Source organism: Filicampus tigris, chromosome 15 (assembly GCF_054856515.1).
Source record: "Filicampus tigris isolate MCC_2025a chromosome 15, RoL_Ftig_1.0, whole genome shotgun sequence".
Taxonomy (NCBI): Eukaryota; Metazoa; Chordata; class Actinopteri; order Syngnathiformes; family Syngnathidae; genus Filicampus; species Filicampus tigris.
In genome coordinates, this window is record NC_141231.1 from 2004445 (window position 1) to 2024381 (window position 19937).

Here is a 19937-nt window from a genome sequence, read left to right on the forward strand (position 1 = left end):
GCATCCGATCATAATTTTAATCCGAACTCTGATCGTATTCAAGACATTTTGTCCTTGTAAACCTGGGCCAATGACTATGCATTTACTTATCAACTTCCACTCTAAAGTTGGCTTGGAAAAGTGGAGGCAGATACCACCAATTTAAAAAATCTAGTTTCCTTGAGGTTGATCCATGTACCCCGTCCACAGGTGACCCAGCAGAGACAGACTACACAGCAGTGGGCTGCGCTGTTACCACCATCTCCTCCAACCTCACTGAGATGTCAAAGGGTGTCAAACTGTTGGCAGCGCTCATGGAGGATGAAGGAGGAAACGGACAGCAACTGCTGGGGGCTGCCAAGAACCTGGCCTGTGCTGTCTCTGACATGCTGAAGACCGCGCAGCCAGCAAACACAGAGGTACACACCATATCAGATTGATCAATGGTTTTCCAATGAAAGGAACCTGAATCAAATATGGCAGAGATGCAGGATAACACTCCCCCACCCCCACTCTGCGTAGCATAGCTGGAAACCAACACTAAAGTGTCCCTTTATGTGTCACAATCTGTAGATATTCAAAAGTACGGTATTAGTCCTGCCTCAAGGCCAAATTGTTGGCGTAAGTGAAAAAGAAATTGCAGAGTCCCTTATTTGTGTTAGTTTGTTGGTCCGTTTGTTTTTTAAACAGGCTTCTTACTGGTTCGTGGGGTGTTGCGAAACGGTTCTACAGTGAACCACCGTTTATTTATGTTCCAGACCCAGCATCGATGAATGAAAATCCATGATATAGTTAGACATTGGAAAAAAAATCACATGCTTGAACACATTTAAATTTAATAAAACATAAACTAATTAAAACACACTTAAAGGGGGAGTCAACCCAAACATATTTTTTTCAAGAATTTTATGCAATAGTTGAAACAGGGCATTCTGATAAATATTGTGTTTGTGGAATAAATGTTAATCCACTTGTTTTTAGCCATCTCTGGGGGTGGCCATTTTGTCTTCCGTCGACTGAGAATGACATCACAACTGCTCACATCGACCAATCACGGCTCAGATTCAGAACACAGGTCAGCCGTGATTGGTCGTTGTGAGCAGTTGTGATGTCATTTTCAGTCGACAGAAGACAAAATGGCTGCCCTCAGAGATGGCTAAAAACTCGTTAATTTTGCTGCTTAATTTATATTCCACAAACGCAAAATTAATCAGAATGCCGTGTTTCAACTACTGGGCCTGCTGGGAACATATTCTTGAAAAAAATATGTTTGGGTTGACTTCCGCTTTAAACTTACTACAAAATATTTGTAAACACATTTGAACACAAAAGAAATGCAAGCATAAAATGTATCGCTATTACTGGATGCAAAAATCAAACCGGTTGTTGAAGGGATGCCAACTGTCCAGTTTATTTAAAAAATCCACCGAGCAATGGCAAATTGAGCTCCAGCATGACTTCCTGTCTTGTTGCTTCCAAAAGCATGTCTGGTCTCAGGTATGTTACTGTGATGGTTCCTGGAAACCAGAGCTACTTCAAGAAATCCACCATCATTTTACTGTCTTTGTCTTTGCCAAGTGAGCGGTTACCACCGTAGGCTGTGCCTTTGGCCTCTCTCCATCCTTGATAAGGGAGACGAATTGCTTGTCTGGTCTGCCCCTGAACTGTGTCTATCGGGGTCCCGTGTCTTGCTAAAGGTCATTTCGACAATGGTCGGGAAGCAGATTAGCATCTGTCCAACAATCAGTTGCGGTTTATTTTTTTTAATCTGTAGCGGGATTCAACCCTCTGGTTCCAAAGATCACAACATTTTGGATGAAATACTGCCTCTCCTATCCTATCCGTCCTGCTATTCACGTTTGACTACTGTGGAAAAATTCATTGAAACAGCAAATCTGATGTTGACCTAACACTTTTGCACAGTGCAGGGTATCAATAATGGTTTGTTTTTTTTTAATCTGTATGAATTTGTCAATAATATAGACAAACTGTTTTGGTTTTAGCCTCGTCAGAATCTACTGCAAGCTGCGGGAAATGTGGGTCAGGCCAGCGGAGAGCTACTGTCACACATTGGAGAGACGGACACTGATCCACAGTTCCAGGTAGGTACCATATACTCTAAAATTGAGTTCAAGTTATTCTATTTCTTGAATTAATTATTTAATACTCATACTCATAACTCATAAGTCTTTTAGGAAGGCTCAGATTACCTATGGAAGGATAGTCCAAATTCCCACAATGTATTTGGCTACACTGTCTTTTGCAAATATTGTATATGTGAAAATAACTTCTAAATCTCACATTTTGAGAGTTTGTGAAGGTGCCTGTGATTATGTTCTACAAGTATACACTGTTTTCTGTCTTTATCCATCTCTATATTTGACAGTTTCTAGGGAAGGGATCTTTCAGGGCTGCCAGATGGAGAGTGCCCTCTTATTGTCAAACGATGGTAACAAATGTCTGCTGAAGACATTTAACGATAAAATGCCAATCAAAGAAATCTATTAATTCATTTACTAATCCACATACAGTAATCATCATACCAAACTGTCAATTGAAACTGATGTAAACTAAAATTGTTGGGTAAAGTTTTTCTCCATTAAAAGTAATCCATTGCACATGTGACCAACGATAATATTGAAAGTATTGGTTTTCTTGGTTTCTAAGGCATCAATTTGCCAATAATGTTGAATGAGTGCAAAGAAATAAATTAAATTAAGACTTCATTGCATCATGAAACCTTTAAATCTTATGGATCATCATTGTGGGATATTTCAACATTCCCAAAGGTGTTTGGGGAGATTAGCTAGTCCAGTATTAAATCAATCACCCATTCCTAAATCGTTACTGTCTTCATTTCCTTTTCTGATTTATTCAGTCCTCATTTCCAAATCAAATGACAGTATTTGAATGTCCAGCTATCATAACAAACCTTTCGTCTCGCACGGTTAGCTAATGTGCGTGGTTGTCCTTTGCAGGATATGCTGATGCAGCTGGCTAAAGCGGTGGCTAATGCTGCAGCAGCCCTTGTGCTCAAAGCTAAAAACGTGGCCCAGAAGACAGAGGACTCAGCCCAGCAGAACAGAGTTATTGCTGCAGCCACCCAGTGTGCTTTGTCCACATCTCAGCTGGTGGCTTGCACAAGAGTGAGTGAGACTACCTAACATATTTACAAGGGGTGGGAAAATACTTCCATACCCCAATATCTTTAGCTCTCATGGTACGAGTATGAATATCAGGTATTGCTAGTCTCACTGTCTGACATCCATTTAGAAATCATGGATTTATTTTCACCTCACTCGACTTATGCATTGAATTTGATAAAAAATATAAATGTAACTTTTTTTCCCAAGGTCTATGAAAAAAAATCTTAATTTAAAATTTTATTTGGATATTGTTAGAAGCTGAGAGAAGAACAAAATTATAGCTGTTCCATATGTGTGCATTCTGAAGTCTGCATGAAAAATCTATACACATACAACACTGCGATGATAATTAGGCTAGGTTCACCGCAGGCAAATGCGACCCAGATCAGATTTTTTTTTTTTTGCCCATATGCGACCTGTATCTGATTTTATTTTTTTAATAACCGTCTGAACGGCTCAATTCCAATTTTTTCAAATCCGACCTGGGTCGCTTTCATATGTGGTCCTAAAATCGGATATATATCCGTTTTTTACAATGTGACCACGGTCAGAACGGCAGGTCGCATATATTGACGTCATCCGGAGCCCAAAATGTGGCAGAGGGAGAGTGCTGGCAGCAGGGTGATCGAATCTGAAAGTTGTTTTGAGTAACACTATTGACTTTATATTTTACCTTAATTTATTCCCACTTGAAACATGAAACATAAAGTGGACATGTATGGTGATAGTAGTAATTCAGCCACGGTTCAGATCGATTAATTTTTTTACGTGATGTCATCGTTTGTGATGTCTCCATGAAATGAGATATTAAAGCCTCGCCTCATAATTTCCCCCAAATACTATATTTATTTCTACCTCCTACCTAATCGCTTCACTGTATAAATGCCCCGACACACTGGATCACATTTACAACCGCAAACAACGTTGGGAGTGACGTCGTCTCTTCTTCTGTGGATGCGGGTCACTTTGACGACGCATTTGTTCATACAGCAGACAAAACCGAGGTCGCATTTATAATGTAATATGGATGCTTCCACAAAAAAATCAGATTTTTTTTTTTTTTTTAAATCCAAATTGAGCATTAAGACCTGCGGTGTGAACCTAGTCTTAGAGAGATTAACTGTTGTTACTTGTAATACTAAAATTCTTGTTCAATGAAACCCCCCCCAACCAATCACCCCCCCGAATATTTACTTACAACTGGTAAACCTGAACTGATAGAATGTTGATCATCAGATAGGCTAGGTTGATGAGACCTTTTCTTAGATGGTGATGTAGTTTGAGTCTTTTTCGCTTCTTCTATCATTCTTCTTACACTACCATCACTCATGTAGGTGGTGGCTCCAACCATCAGCTCACCAGTTTGCCAGGAACAGCTGATAGAGGCAGGCAAGCTGGTGGCCAAGTCAGTTGAAGGTTGCGTGGATGCCTCACAGGGGGCTACAAATGATGAGGGCCTCCTGAAGCAAGTGGGCGTGGCTGCAACAGGCGTCACTCAGGCATTAAACGAGCTACTTCAACATATTAAACAATACGCCAGTGGAGGCCATCCAATTGGGCGCCATGGAGAAGCCACTGATCGCATTTTGGATGTCACAGAGAACATCTTCAGCTCAATGGGAAATGCTGGTGGGTGTCATATGTTAGCAGCATCTGTCTAATAGAGTAGAATTTGTATTATTGTGTTATGTTTTTTGTTTTTAAAAAAAAAAAGGTAACATTATAGTATCATAATTTGATTCATCGAGCTAAACCATCAATGTTAGACTTTTTTATTAGATATTTTACTTGTTATATATATGTTGCTTTTTTTTTTACACAACACTGTTATAGATGATCACACATATGAAAAACATACAGTATGTTTAAAGAGTATATTTTTATATATGATTTTGCCACCGTGTGAATTACAGAAAATCAAAACTACATTTTTGAGCACCCAATTCTTTATTTATTTATTTTTTTTAAATCATAAAATTAGTGCTATATAATTCTCCCATCCTGGAGAAAGAATGAACCAAACAAATAATTACCAAGTCTGGGCAGAACCTGACATTCATGCCCATGATGAGTGTTTGTAAACTTCTGTAAACTTCCACTGCTGTATATAGAGTGACAGCTCAGCAGCATGACATTGTGTTACTCACCACTGAAGATATGCAACATTTATGATTACAAAACATGCAACAGTGTTACATACTGATAATCCATAATCAGGCAAACACAAACGGCATTGTGGAAATTTCCTGTTGAACAATCAACAAATAGTAACAAAGGAAAAAAAGCATATTTAACTCCACCCTACACAAGTGAACTGGATTGTTCTGTGCACCAATAAAAGCTGAAAAGTGGGACTGACCAGGATTCTTTGCAATAGAAGCACAGAAAAATGCTTATATACTGTATGTATACATATACATACTGTACATGCATACATACATACATACATTACATACATACATACACACTAGGGATGTTGATTATGAAAAAAAAAAAATTAATGATTATTTTGGTAATAATTAAAGTCACAATTATTCAAACCATGTATTTTTTGGTACAAAATAAGGAAATGTTTAAACATAAAAAATAAATGTAAGTTCTTGCTGGACCAAACAAAATTTACAAAATTAGTTATTATGAAACATTTTTTTAAAAAGGTGCAAATGTATAAATCCAAGTATGATTTCCTTGTGTATTGGATATAATTGAATAATGATCGTTTTTTACGATAGTCAATTTTGTAATCGTGGAGTGTAATAATTGTTATTGTAATTGAATTTCTATGAATCGTCAATTTTGTAATCGTGGAGTGTAATAATCGTTATTGAATTTCTATGAATACATACACATACATACATACTGTACATACATACGTACATACCGTGCTTTAAGTTGTTCAACAACTTTTCATACTGACAGAATTTATGTACCCAGTAATATTGGCATATTTTTAGAAAATATGACAGCTCATGCAGATAACTTTTATTTACGGAGTGTAGTTGTTTTTATTGCTACAGGATTTGTGAAAAATAAACAGGCCAGGGTGTTTTGACTTGTTGGTACCACCGCTTATTCAACAGCTGCAGATTTGATTTTTTTTATCTTCCCATGATGTTTTCTTTAACAGGTGAGATGGTCCGCCAGGCTCGTATCCTTGCCCAGGCCACATCTGATCTGGTCAATGCAATCAAGATGGATGCAGAGGGAGAGTCAGACCTGGAAAATTCCCGAAAGCTCCTGTCAGCTGCCAAGCTTCTGGCTGATGCTACTGCCAAGATGGTGGAGGCGGCCAAGGTCTGCATGTGTTTTTATAGCAACCTTATGCACCTTAGTTCTTGTGTTGCTGAAATTAACGGGTTTTGAGGGCCCAGCCCTGCTCATGCAAGTGAGGGACCGTATACGCGCCACCGTAAACGGCTTGGCCAATGGCGAATCTGGATTTCACTCCGATGATGACAGGGCGGAGCCCTTTAGTTACAGCTTGAGTGGCTTCTTCTACTTGGGGTAGCAAGAGTGTGGAGTGTGTGCTGGGATTGCAGTGATCTAAACAGGCAGGAAAAAAATAAAGGATAAAACTTTAACATTTATTTAACTGTGTATGTTGTATGAATAATAATTTGAAACAGCACTAACAGCAATGTAACATAAAATGACATTTTTGCGTGTTTCCTTCAGGGCGCTGCAGCAAATCCTGATAGTGAAGAACAGCAGCAGAGGTTGCGAGAGGCTGCAGAAGGTCTCCGCATGGCAACAAATGCCGCTGCACAGAATGCGATCAAAAAACGTTTGGTCAACAAGCTTGAGGTAACTCATATTCAAAGAAAACGTTTTGGTTTTCATGTCACTTACCCAGAATTAGCAGATTGAAAGTTGGACATTAAGATGAATGAAGCCAAAAAAAACAAACCAGTAATACAAGTTTGCCAACATGTGGATTCGAGTGATTAAAAAAAAAAAAAGTTTCCTTTCCTTACTGTGCAATTTAATGCCCCTAATGACACTTTTATTGAATAATTGACACAATTATTTACCTTTTTGTTTCGTTGTTCAAAGCTATAATTCTCTTATAACGACGTGAAACATACAAGCTTTCATTTGAAGGCATATGCCATCATCAAACACTGACAATTCAATGCATCCGACTTGTGGGAACAGTTTGAGGAAGGCCAACTTCGTCCTTTTGTGTAAATTCAATGGCAAATGAATTGCCCAAGGTCAAATGGAATCGGTGGTATTATGCTGCTACACTGAGTAGTGGTAGAAACCTGAACTAAAGCTGCAAAATGATTCCTCTTTCCTGTTAGAATGCAGCAAGACAAGCAGCTGCAGCAGCTACTCAGACAATAGCTGCAGCCCAGCATGCTGCCTCATCCAACAAGAACCAGGCTGCCCAGCAGCAGCTGGTCCAAAGCTGCAAGGTAAATACCTACAGGATTATCATAAAGTATACCATCTGACTTCTTTTTCTTCGTCTGTTCTCATTTAGTGCATTTAGTACTATTAGATGAGCAGGGGCGGAGCAAGCGTTTCAGCGTGGTGGCCGCGGTGAAATAACGACGATAAAGAAAATCGACTTTTCTTTCCACTTAGATTTGTTCCTGCCTGTATTTTGAGTGTGTTGGGCAAGATTGGTACATGTGTGCATTTCATATTTTGTGAACCCCTGACTGTGGACGATATGATAAACAATGACTTCTCAGCTGTCGATTGTGTGCTAAGATGGGAAAGTAATCTTGATTAATACTCACGACAAGTATCAAATGTTTAATTGTTATGAAAGATTATTTCACATTCTGTATGCAGATCAATAGTTTCAGCTCACTTACTTAGATAAGATAGTCAAACTAAACATATGCTGGCAGAGCATGCAAGTACTTCAGAGTAAATAATAGTAAGGCAGAACTAATTATCTGTACCATAGTTTATCAAAATCTTCCCCTGGACATCCTCATTTTGCTGAGGTCTCTCTTTTTGTATACGTGTCTCTCAGGTGGTTGCAGAGCAGATTCCTCAGTTGGTTCAAGGAGTCAGAGGCAGCCAGTCTCAGCCTGACAGCCCCAGTGCTCAGTTGGCCCTCATCAGTGCAAGCCAGAACTTCCTGCAGGTAACGCCCAACACACACAGACAACCCGGTAAACAATGCAGTTGCAGAGCCGGGAAGAGCTCAGTGGGCCTTTCATCCACTTAAAGTGTTCAAAACTACTAGAAAGCTAAAGTCTATCTTAGCTGACGGCCGTCGGGGAAAGATAGGCAGCAGTCCGGATTGGGCGCCAAAGAATCACAGCCAAGTTGCCTACACAGAAGTCAGCTGTGTGTCCCACTAATTTATCAGTGACCCATTCTCCAAATTCATATTTGATACTTAATGCCCACTTAATTTTTTTGTTGGTTGTAATTTAACACAAGGTAAGATGTACTGTGTCATAGAAAAATGACAATATGAAGTATCTATCTTAAAGTGATAGTCAACCCAAAAATATTTTTTTCTAAAATATGTTCTATGCACGCCCACTAGTTGAAACAAGGCATTCTGATAAATATTGTGTTTGTGGAATAAGAGTAACACCCAATAAGGCTCAGGTAACGACCAATCGCCGCTGACCTGTTTTCTGAAGCTGAGTCGTGATTGGTCATTACCTGAGCCCTGAGCATCTGTGATGTCATTTTCAGTCGACAGAAGTGACAAAATGGCCGCCCCCTGAGATGACTAAAAAGGGGTGTATTTTGCTGCTTAACTTATATTCCACAAACACAATATTATGCCGCATGTCAACTAGTGGACCTGCTGGGAACATATTCTTGAAAAAAATATGTTAGGGTTGATTAGCACTTTAATGATTCAATAAAACATTAATTTCTATTGTGGGGGGTTCAATATGAGGGGAAATAATTTCAATCAGTGGGGCTGAAGGCATCTGCGTTTTTTTTAGCTGTTTTGTGCATGCCGGGTAATTCACATAGATCAACTTAGGGGAACCCGGTCAAAAACAATCATGACTGACTGCAGTAGCAACATAGACAGATTAGCCAATGAAGGCACATAATGTATGCATGTAGACTGTGTGTGTTGTGTTTTTCTCCTACTCTTGCTGAGTTTGTGCTGGGATCATGACGGCAGAATACAATCACATTTAAACAAAAATTCTATTTGTTTGTGTTTCAGCCTGGTGCAAAGATGGTCACAGCCTCCAAAGCCACAGTTCCCACCATCAGTGACCAGGCATCTGCTATGCAGCTCAGCCAGTGTGCGAAGAACCTGGCAAGTGCCTTGGCTGAGCTACGCACCGCCTCGCAGAAGGTACCGCACACCTACGCTGTTATGTTCTTTGAGCTTATTAGAAACAAACCCGAGAAAGGTGAGATGCAGAATTTAATGTGGCAATGATGCCATCACATTGCCTGACACAAAGTCTGATTTACCATAAATGTATGTTCGCCCACTTACACTGTTGATGTGGATAGCCATCCACTAACTGGGCGCACCCAGGATTACGTCTGCAAATGCTCATTTTTTCCAGTGTAATTCATTATGCGCATTCTGGGTGGAGTATATACAAATCAAGGTATTATGATTAATTTATGTGCAATGCAATTTATCAAACCTGAGACGAATTGTGAGGGCCGACTGTGTAATTGGATACTGCGTCTGAAAGGTTTGGTTTTGGATTTAATGTGATTTAAGATGTCAATCGCCTGTGTGCGATGGAACCGGCTTGCATCGCCACAAATATGAATAGGTCGATAAGACATGCCCTCCCCTTGCGCTGCATGCCTACGGCAATGCCAAAGGCAAACATATTTTGCGAGGATTTTTTGGAGTGGTATATATTGATAGTTATATGCTTTGGCATTGACAAGGCAATTTTTGAATACTTGATTATTTATTTCATGAAAATGAAACTTTGAAGCGATGAAAGGGGTAGAGGTTAGACCTGTGGACCCATTATTGCCTCGTATCTCGAATCTACCTGAGCAAGTTCTGACTCATTTTGTTGTGGCGGGTCACATATGTACCTGCGGCCAAAATAGCGAAAGTTCCAATCTCTGTCGATATACTGTACATACCGTGATGGATACATTCCACTGAACGGTTGCGGGTGGTCCATTCAATATATAACCCGGCTCTTTTATTCTCACCCAAGTCCTCTCTCAGGACAAAAAAACAAACACTTGTTCCCTGACATTTACTCATTTCTTTACATCTTTTTATGGTTTAATTAAGTGCTAAAGTACAATATAGTGTATGTGCCCCTCAAAAGCCTGTATCGGCTTGCTTTTGGACTCCACAGAGCATCCATAGATCAAATTGCTCAATGTGCGGGTGTGAGTTGCCAACTGTCATTTGCGATGGTCCTGTCCAAGTCGGCTTTGATTTCATTGCGTGGTGTACGACTGGTTTAAAGCACAAATCCCTATTTTAAATATAACGGTCTCCACCACTTTTACACCTGCAGCCAATAGCACGCAGTCTGTTAGAATGAATGAACACGCAATTTAATGTCTTAGTAAGATCATAATTTTAGTAGATAACGTGCAACATGACCACCATCAGTGCTGCATTGTTTTAACGTGAATACGCAATGAAGCACTTACAGTCGACTGAATATACATTTAATCACCCGCTATTTGGGGATCTTACTAAATCAGGCCCGTCAAGTGTGACAAATAATACTATTGCTTACTGTCCGTGGCAGATTTTTTTCCCATTCACATTCAAAAATTCCGAGGAAATTAAAATTGGATTAAAATAAATTGATTATCTTATTTATTAATCAAAAATTTGTTTATGGATTTTAAAGTTAAGCTGTCCCTTGAAAATTTTAAAAAGGTAAAAATTCCAATGTACTATAGACAGACGGCAATTTTAGGATTTTTGCATGTGTGCCTTGTGTAGGCCCAAGAAGCGTGCGGCCCACTGGAGATAGACAATGCGCTGTCAGTTGTGAGGCGTCTGGAGAAGGATATTCAGGATGCCAAAGCTTCGGCTGATGAAGGCAAACTCAAACCCCTACCAGGCGAGAATGTAAGTGATGCACAAACTGGGATGGATCAAGACACGTGCACATACACGATTGTGCCCATGTTTTTGCTTGTGCAAATGACATCGAACAAAGACATGAATCAATAACATTTTCTTCCTCTCTGCTTGCCTCCCATGGTTACAGCTTGAGAAATGCTCCCAGGACCTTGGTACCAGCACTAAAGCAGTAAGCTCAGCCATAGCCCAATTGCTAAGTGAGGCCACCCAGGGCAATGAGAACTATACAGGTGTGTTTCAACCCTTTTCAATCATTTGCATTCTACCTGCATGATAGATCCTTTCATAAGCAAAACAGCAAGGTTTAAGTCAATATACTGAAACTATTATACACATATTTAAATTTATTTAACACAAGAACTGTTTTTAAAACTGTCTAATTGTCAACCAGCATTCATTAAACATGAGGGCTGCATTTGACAACACTTAACTACAGTTTGTCTTGTTTAGTCTGTTTTGGTTTAGGTTTTTTTTAGTTTCATGTTTTGTTCAGTGTTTCTGTGTTTGTCTCGTCATGATTATTGTGTCCACCTGTGTGCCTTCCACTCGCTAGTGTTAGCCAATCAGCTCCCTCCTACCTTGTGAGTCTTGTCCAGGTGTTTCTCGTTGCCTCGTCAGTATGCCTGTGATTACAATACAATACAATACGCCTTTATTTATATAGTGCATTTCACAACAGCTACAGCTGTAACAAAGCACTTTACATACAACAACAAAATAGCAATAATACAACAAGTGAAAGCAATAAATTAAAACAAAATACTACATACAATAGACAATGGAAAACAGCTGAAAACTATCGGTCTCACGTCAAATCAAAAGCAGAAGAATAGAAATGTGTCTTCAAACAGGTTTGAAAAATGGACAGAGAGGGGGCTTGCCTCTGTCTGTGGCTTTGCTGGTGTGAAGTCTCACGGTGTTAGTCTGGTATAATTATGTTCACCCCGGTCATGTCAAGTCAAGCTTCTCCGGTCACATTAAGCCTAGCTTCCCCGGTCACGTCAAACCCAACTTCCCTAGTCTCGTCCTGCTTTGCTCTCCCTGTCTCGCCACCTTGTTTTTCCAGTCTCACCCTACCTTGCTTCTCCAGTCACGTCCAGCCATGCTACTCTAGTTACGTTGAGCCATATGGCTTATTCTGTCATAGTCCATTAAACTTAACTGAACCCTCATCCCGTATTGTCCTGCTGTTTTGGGGTCCGCCACGACACTTCCTGACACATGAGTATGACATTTACTGTATGCACTCAAGATAACACTTACCTTCTCTTCTCCATTGCCAACTCAACTCAAAATAAAAAACAGAAACGTATTTCTCACGTCAGAACAATGTTGACAGAGTTGAAGTATGTTTGAAGTTCAACTGAAACAGGAGCCAATTCTAATGCTATTAATGCACACTGAGCATGAATATAAACCTGAGCAAAATATCGCGGCAAGAGGGTGAATGTGATGGAAAATGTCCTTCACAGCTCTTAAAGTGGAAGTCAACACAAACATATTTGGCCCACTAGTTGAAACAAGGCATTCTAATAAATACTGTGTTTATGGAATAAGAGTTAATCCACCCGTTTTTAGTCATCTCTGGGGGCGGCCATTTTGTCACTTCTGTCGACTGAAAATGACATCACAACTGCTCAGGGCTCAGGTTACGACCAAACAGGGCTGACCTGTTTTCTGAAGTTGAGCCGTGACTGGTTGTTACCTGAGCCATGAGCAGTTGTGATGTCATTTTCAGTCGACAGAAGTGACAAAATGGCCGCACCCTGAGATGGCTAAAAACGGGTGGATTTTGGTGCTTAATTCATATTCCACAAACGCAATATTAAACAGAATGCCGTGTTTTGAACTAGTGAGCCTGCTGGGAACATATTCTTGAAAACATGTGTTTGGGTTGATTCCCCTTTAAGGACATTGGCCAAATCTAACAAATGGCAGATTTAAGTTACCAGGAAAATTATTGTTATTGATTTTTATAAATGACTGCAGTTTCAATACATTGTTTTGCCTTGGGTAAAAGACTCTGTCTGATTACTATTATTCTGAAAAGGCCAGTATAATTGGTTTATCGTATTGTCAATGCTGTCATCTTGAGCTAGACCTGCTTTTTTTTGAAGGTATGGCAGCCAGAGATGTAGCCCAGGCTCTGAAGTCCTTGGCCTCAGCAGCAAGAGGAGTTGCTGCAACCACAGAGGACGTAGGAGCACGTGCTGCTCTGCTGGACTGCGCCAGTGATGTCATGGATAAGTCGGGCAACTTGATTGAGGAGACAAAGAAGGCCATCACCAAGCCAGGAGACGCCGAGAGTCAGCAAAGGCTGGCCCAGGTCAGACAAAGACTTGAGAGCCTGGGGGGCATACAGTTTACAAAAGATTTGGCAATTTTGCTCAGAATTTTTCTTTTCTTTTTCATATTCATGTTATTTTTATCATGATTTCAAAACCCAACATATGTTTATGCTTTTGTATCCATGTTGTATCAACATTATGAACATTTTAGCTGCTAGTTTGTTCAGACTTGACTCTGTTTTGACAAAAGTAAGCCTGCAAGTGTTTGAGTTCATCAGTCACTCAGTATGGGTGTATTTGTGCATCTCGTGCGTGTAGGTGGCTAAAGCGGTGTCTCAGGCCTTGAACAGATGTGTGAACTGCCTCCCTGGTCAGAGAGACGTGGACAACGCCATTCGTGCTGTGGGTGAAGCCAGCAAATCTCTACTGGCTGATTCTGTGAGTGAATTGACCCACTAAATGATCAATTGAAGTTGGCTATGTTTAAGTGTCTTAGTCTCCTGAATCTATTTCATCGTAAATTTGTTGTAGATTCCTGGAAATAAAAGCTGAAAGTTTGATCTTTTATGTCATAACCTAATTACTCATCTTTTCATGTCAGACCCACATATTTTCAGAACAACATCGACAGAAAAAAAAGGGAATTGGGTCCAATCTTACCCACTGTCTTTCTTATTGTCAACATTGTTGTCTCAAGCACCTTAACTGTGTCCAGTGAAGCGCTGTAAAACCGCTCCTGGGAAGGTTCACCAGTTTCTCCATTTCTGGATAATGTGTGACAGTGGTTCTCTGAAGTTTCAACACATATTGTTTGTTGTGATTGACTTTGGTACTCTTGATTTACTGTGAATCGGGGCAGACAAATGACTACATGTTAAATGTTATCTTCACAGCTGGTGTTGCTCTTCTCCTTTCTAGTTTCCATCTAGTGGAAGGAGTTTCCAGGAGGTTCAAGCTCAGCTGAATGAAGTGGCAGCCAATCTGAACCAGTCAGCCAATGAGGTTGTCCAGGCGTCTCGAGCAACCACCCAAGACCTGGCCAGAGCCACCGGCAAGTTCGGACAGGACTTCAGCAACTTCCTGGATGCTGGCGTTGACATGGCAGGAACATCACAAGTCAGTATGATGAGCTTCATCACTACAACAGTAGCCACTTTCATACGGCACTCTTGGTAAATTGGCACATAGGAGGTGTACAGTAACAGTAGTAGTTGCAGACACGTGCCACCAAAGTGGCTACTTGTGAATATGTTTACTTGCACACCGTTGAGACAGACACACACTGGGGGATAATTAGTTTGATATGTCACCATGTCAGCATGACAGTGACAATTTCTTCCAACACAAAAGGGTGTGAAACAAAGAGTCTAGGGCAGGGGTGTCCAAACTTTTTGCAAAGTGGGCCAGATTTGGTGAGGTGAAAATGTGGGGGGCCGACCATTTAGCCTGACATTCCTTTTTACATGGAACACCTATAAAACCAAGCACATTTTAGCAAACCAGTCTGCCTTTAGTTTTTGACTTTTTTATTTACATTTCGCGATTCTTAAACATGTCTTCTGGTCCATTTGAAACATGACATATTACTGGCGATTAAATGTTCACTAAAACCTTTACATTTAAAAACAGGGAAATAAGTAGCAGGCTCCTCACAAATGAGGCACACACAATTGTTGTGTATTTCAGTGAAAAAATAGACCAGTTTCCTTTTTTCAATCATTGTCGCCATTATTGAAACTGTCCGAAAAGGGTCACAACGGGGTTATGGAGTTGGAAAATGTGGGAAAATGTGAAATTGCATTTAGAGTGTATTTTATATGCTTGTCAACGGCGGTATGGGCCAGACGTTATTAATTATATGACAGTGGCTGCGGGCCGGATAAAATTTGACCACTGGCCACATTTGGACTCCAGGCCGGACTTTGGACATGTCTGGTCTAGGGTCTTAAATTTCAGTCTCTGGTGGGACCGGCAGCATTCCACCTCTTTTACGCCTCTGATACTACATTGAAGCTGGCAGGCCGAGTTCTGTCCATTTTCACTGCAGTTACATTGGGAGATATCCGATACATACTGGATTTGATTTGCATTCATATTTGGGGTATTCCGTATTTAAATCAGAGGATATTCAATTCAATGTCGTTTTTTTTTTCTCTTTAAACAGGGAAGTCATCCCCCAAAAAATGTTTGCAATAATATATTTTATGTGCCTAGTCTAAACACGACATTCTGATTAATATTGCATTTGTGGAATTGGAGTTAAGCAGCGGCTTAGATTTTAGCCGATTGTAACCATCTCAGGGGGCGGCCATTTTTCCACTTTCTGTCGACTGAAAATGACATCACAGTTGCTCAGGGATCAGGTAACGACCAATCACCACTCACCTGTTTTCTGAAGGTGAATCATGATTGGTTGTTACGTGAGCCCCAAGCAACTGTGATGTCATTTTCAGTTAACAACAAGTGGCAAAATGGCCGCCGTCGAGGTTGGAAAAAAAAGTGGATTTTACTGTCTTAACTGTTATTCAATAAACACAATATTCATCAGAATGCCATGTTTCAACTAGTGGGCCTACATAGAACATATTCTTGTAAAGAAAATCTTGGGGTTGACTTCCAATTAAGCCGCAATCTGAATTGTGGCATTTAAGATAAAAAAATAAAAATAAAAAAAAGAGGGAGGGAGTGAGAATTTAGCCCCTGCAGTGGACATCCTTAAGTCATTCACTGCCAACGACATATTTATTTCTCTTTTCACTGTCCAGCCATTCAATCCCAGGAATTTATTTATATATATTTTTTTTCAAATTTTTCAACCATTAGGGTAAAAGAGGGTCTGAAAAGTGAATGAGTTAATTCACTTGTGGGTATGTCTTCAGATTGACCCACAACTTTTCATCATAAAATAATACATGAACAATAATGCAAAAGATTTCCTTCAGAATTCATGAAATTGGTGTTGGCTGTAAAATTTATGCAAATCTTTGCCTTCTTTCTTGCTTTCTCCAGTCTAAAGAGGACAAAACACAAGTGGTATCCAACCTGAAGACTATCTCAATGTCGTCCAGCAAACTACTGCTTTCAGCCAAAGCACTATCTACTGACCCCAACTCCCCCAACCTCAAGAACCAACTGGCAGCTGCTGCTCGGTACCGTTTATCTTGATTTTTCTGTTTTATAATTTTTTTTTTTTTTTTTTTTTTTTTTGCTGCATATGCATTTCTTATACCTCATTTGTCAACCTTTGTGTCCATAGGGCAGTTACGGATAGTATCAACCAGCTCATAACTATGTGCACTCAGCAGGCTCCAGGTCAGAAGGAGTGTGACAATGCCCTCAGAGAGCTGGAGGTACCACCACCAAACAACTATAATTTTATTTTCTTCTTTTTTTTTGCAGTTGCATAATTCTGCTTTCCGCTCAATTGTCAGGATTAATAGACACCATAGATTGATTGTTTCACAAAAGAGTTAAGGTCAGAATCAGTGATTTGGAATTTGCTATGGTTAATACTACTCAAATTTTGTTTAACTATACCAGGCAACAGCATTTTTCCCCTATAATGTGCCGTTTAAAGAATCGAGTTATTTGCAAATGTTTCCAAGTGCTGCCATCCGGTAATGTTTGAGTCATATTTCTCTTATAATTGCGATTATAAAATGAGACAACGATGTAGAAACTGCTGCTGTCCTTAAATAGGAAGTCATCCTTTTCAAAAATATGTTCCCAGCAGGTCCACTAGTTGAAACACAGCATTCTGGTTCATTTTGAGTTTGTGGAATATGAGATATAGGGCAAAATCCACCAGTTTTTAGCCATCTCTGGGGGCGGCCATTTTGTCTTCTGTCGACTGAAAATGACATCACAACTGCTTACAATGACCAATCACGACTGACCTGTTTTCTGAATCTGAGCCGTGATTGGTCATGGTGAGCAGTTGTGATGTCATTTTCAGTCGACAGAAGACAAAATGGCCGGCCCCAGAGATGGCTAAAAACGAGTGGATTAACATTTATTCCACAAACGCAATATTTATCAGAATGCCCTGTTTCAACTAGTGGGCTTGCATAAAACATATTCTTGAAAAAAATGTTTGCGTTGACTTCGCCTTTAAGGAAATATCATCAACTCAATTAACATTAACCTTTCAACAAAGTGGTTCATCAGCACTAAACTATTAAAATGTGATATTTTTCCCCCCTAGCTATAAATTATTTGCACAGTATGTATTGCAACACATTGCTCACAATTGCTTTTCAAGTGTTGCGTTGACAAAAAAAAATTGGGAATAATAAAGCTATAGTAACTAACAGAGAGCAAAAGAAGAAAAGATTCATTTGAAACAATGATTATTATTCATTAGTAGTTAACTTAATATCTATATTATTTAATTTTGGTAACAAATTATAAGCACGTTCTTAGGTAATCGAGCACAACAGAGTGGTGTGTGACATTGTTGCTTGTGTGTGTAGTCGGTGAGGGGGATGCTGGAGAACCCAACAGAAGCCGTCAATGAGCTCTCCTACTTTGACTGTATCGACAGCGTCATGGAAAACTCCAAGGTTGGACGGACATCACTGTTGCTGTGTTGTTGAATGCTTTTCGACAACTGTCTTCTGTCTTTTAAGCTTCTGCTTTATGTTGCAAGATCCTTGGTGAATCTATGGCCGGTATTTCCCACAATGCCAAGAACTCCAACCTTCCGGAGTTTGGTGACTCAGTCAGTTCTGGCTCCAAGGCCCTGTGCGGTTTGACTGAGGCTGCAGCACAGGTAAAAATTGGTTGTTGAATTGTGACACCATTTAGACCAGGTGTCACCTCCTACCAATGTCTGCAGTAGTTTATTCATAGTTCTTAAATGTACAAACCTTTTTTTGTTTCTTTTCAATGTGGCTCTAATCTTATTTTGTGATGCTCTAAAGTGGGCCATGGATTTTATTAGTCGCTAGCCAGTAAAAAAAAAAAAAAATGCTGTGGGCTGCAAAGGCACCCAGGCAGAAATGTGAAGTATAATAGAATATAATTAAACCAGCCTGATTTTTTTTGCTGTTCTTAGGCTGCCTATCTTGTTGGAGTATCCGACCCCAACAGTTCAGCAGGTCAGAAGGGTCTGGTGGATCCTGCTCAGTTTGCTCGTGCTAACCAGTCAATCCAGATGGCCTGCCAGAACTTGGTGGACCCCGGCTGCACCCAGTCACAAGTACAGAGCATGATGACATTGCACCAATGACACTGTCATGTCTTTCTGTCTTCATGTTTTGGTTTCATATGACGTCATTGATTTAATCTCACTGTCTCCTTGCATAGGTGCTCTCTGCAGCCACCATTGTTGCCAAACACACGTCTGCACTATGTAATGCTTGCCGCCTGGCTTCCTCTAAAACTCCCAACCCTGTCGCCAAGAGGCAATTTGTCCAGTCAGCCAAAGAGGTGGCCAACACAACTGCCAACCTAGTGAAGTCAATTAAGGTTTGTAGTTTACAGTTTCTTGTGTTACTCGCTTTGTAAATATACAGCTAAATAAAGCCCAATAAATGTATGCAATATCAAATGAATGAAGCAAACCTATTCCAGTTTTTAATCAAAGGTACTTGTTCATCAATAAAGGACACAATAATTGTTTTCCTGTATTGGATACTATCAAAATCCATAGTGTGCAGATTTGTTTGGGATTTGCATCTGAGACCATTAAAACATAGAATTTGTTCACTGTTTTTTTTTTTCATTATTACTTTAACATGAGTAGTCTTGTTAAAATCACTATTTATCTTGTTAAAGAGAAAGTTAACCCAAATGAATTATTTGCAAAAGTATGTTCTATGTGTCTAAACATGGCATTCTGATACATTTAGCATTTGTGGAATATATTTGGGCGGCACGGTGGTCAACTGGTTAGCACGTCCACCTCGCAGCGCAGAAGCTGTGGGTTCGAACCCGGCCTCGGCCTTCCTGTGTTTGTTTTGCATGTTCTCCCCGTGCCTGCGTGAGCCTTCTCAGAGTTCTCCGGTTTCCTCCCACATTCCAAAAACATGCATGGTAGGGGTATTGGACACTGTTAATTGCAAGTGTGAATGTTTTTGTGTGCCCTGCAATTGGCTGGCAACCAGTTCAGGGTGTACCCCGCCTACTGCCCGATGATGGCTGGCTAAGCGGATTGGATAATGGATGGATGGATGGAATATATTTGCAATTTTGTCACTTCTGTCGACAAATAACAGCTCACCTGTTTTCTAAAGCTGAGCCATGATTGGTTTTTACCTGAGCCCTGAGCAACTGTGATGTCATTTTCAGTTGACAGCAAGTGGCAAAATGACCGCACCCTGAGATGGACAAAAACATGTGGATTTTACTGGTTAACTCTTATTCCACAAACACAATATTAATCAGAATGCCATGTTTTAACTAGTGGGCCTGCATAGAACATATTCTTGTAAAGAAAATTCTGGGGTTGACATCCACTTTAATCATCAAATTGAATCCCGATCC

At 40.1% G+C, this 19937-nt stretch overlaps 1 protein-coding gene and 1 long non-coding RNA gene across 4 annotated transcripts in view; one reads left to right on the forward strand and one right to left on the reverse strand.

Annotated features, from left to right (window-relative positions):
- tln1 (talin 1) overlaps positions 1–19937 on the forward strand; it is a 101445-nt gene that overhangs the window by 51219 nt on the left and 30289 nt on the right. The window contains exons 17-37 of one of the 2 annotated variants that reach the window (XM_086053306.1): positions 190–398; positions 1983–2081; positions 2366–2428; positions 2958–3125; positions 4460–4754; positions 6253–6419; positions 6801–6929; positions 7430–7543; positions 8116–8229; positions 9289–9423; positions 11020–11148; positions 11291–11393; positions 13281–13489; positions 13770–13889; positions 14370–14567; positions 16461–16600; positions 16708–16801; positions 17924–18013; positions 18100–18222; positions 18508–18651; positions 18759–18920. In XM_086053306.1, the coding sequence (XP_085909432.1) occupies positions 190–398; positions 1983–2081; positions 2366–2428; positions 2958–3125; positions 4460–4754; positions 6253–6419; positions 6801–6929; positions 7430–7543; positions 8116–8229; positions 9289–9423; positions 11020–11148; positions 11291–11393; positions 13281–13489; positions 13770–13889; positions 14370–14567; positions 16461–16600; positions 16708–16801; positions 17924–18013; positions 18100–18222; positions 18508–18651; positions 18759–18920 (3005 nt within the window). The remainder of the gene's footprint in view (positions 1–189; positions 399–1982; positions 2082–2365; positions 2429–2957; positions 3126–4459; positions 4755–6252; positions 6420–6800; positions 6930–7429; positions 7544–8115; positions 8230–9288; positions 9424–11019; positions 11149–11290; positions 11394–13280; positions 13490–13769; positions 13890–14369; positions 14568–16460; positions 16601–16707; positions 16802–17923; positions 18014–18099; positions 18223–18507; positions 18652–18758; positions 18921–19937) is intronic. The other variant, XM_086053307.1, reaches the window with a different exon arrangement.
- LOC147135110 (uncharacterized) lies at positions 6418–8193 on the reverse strand. 2 transcript variants are annotated; one of them, XR_015089822.1, is made up of 3 exons: positions 8042–8193; positions 6780–6885; positions 6418–6668 (listed from the first exon to the last, which is right to left on the reverse strand). It is a non-coding gene; the product is annotated as an uncharacterized LOC147135110 (long non-coding RNA). The 2 variants fall into 2 exon arrangements; XR_015089821.1 differs by having other exon boundaries at positions 6759–6885.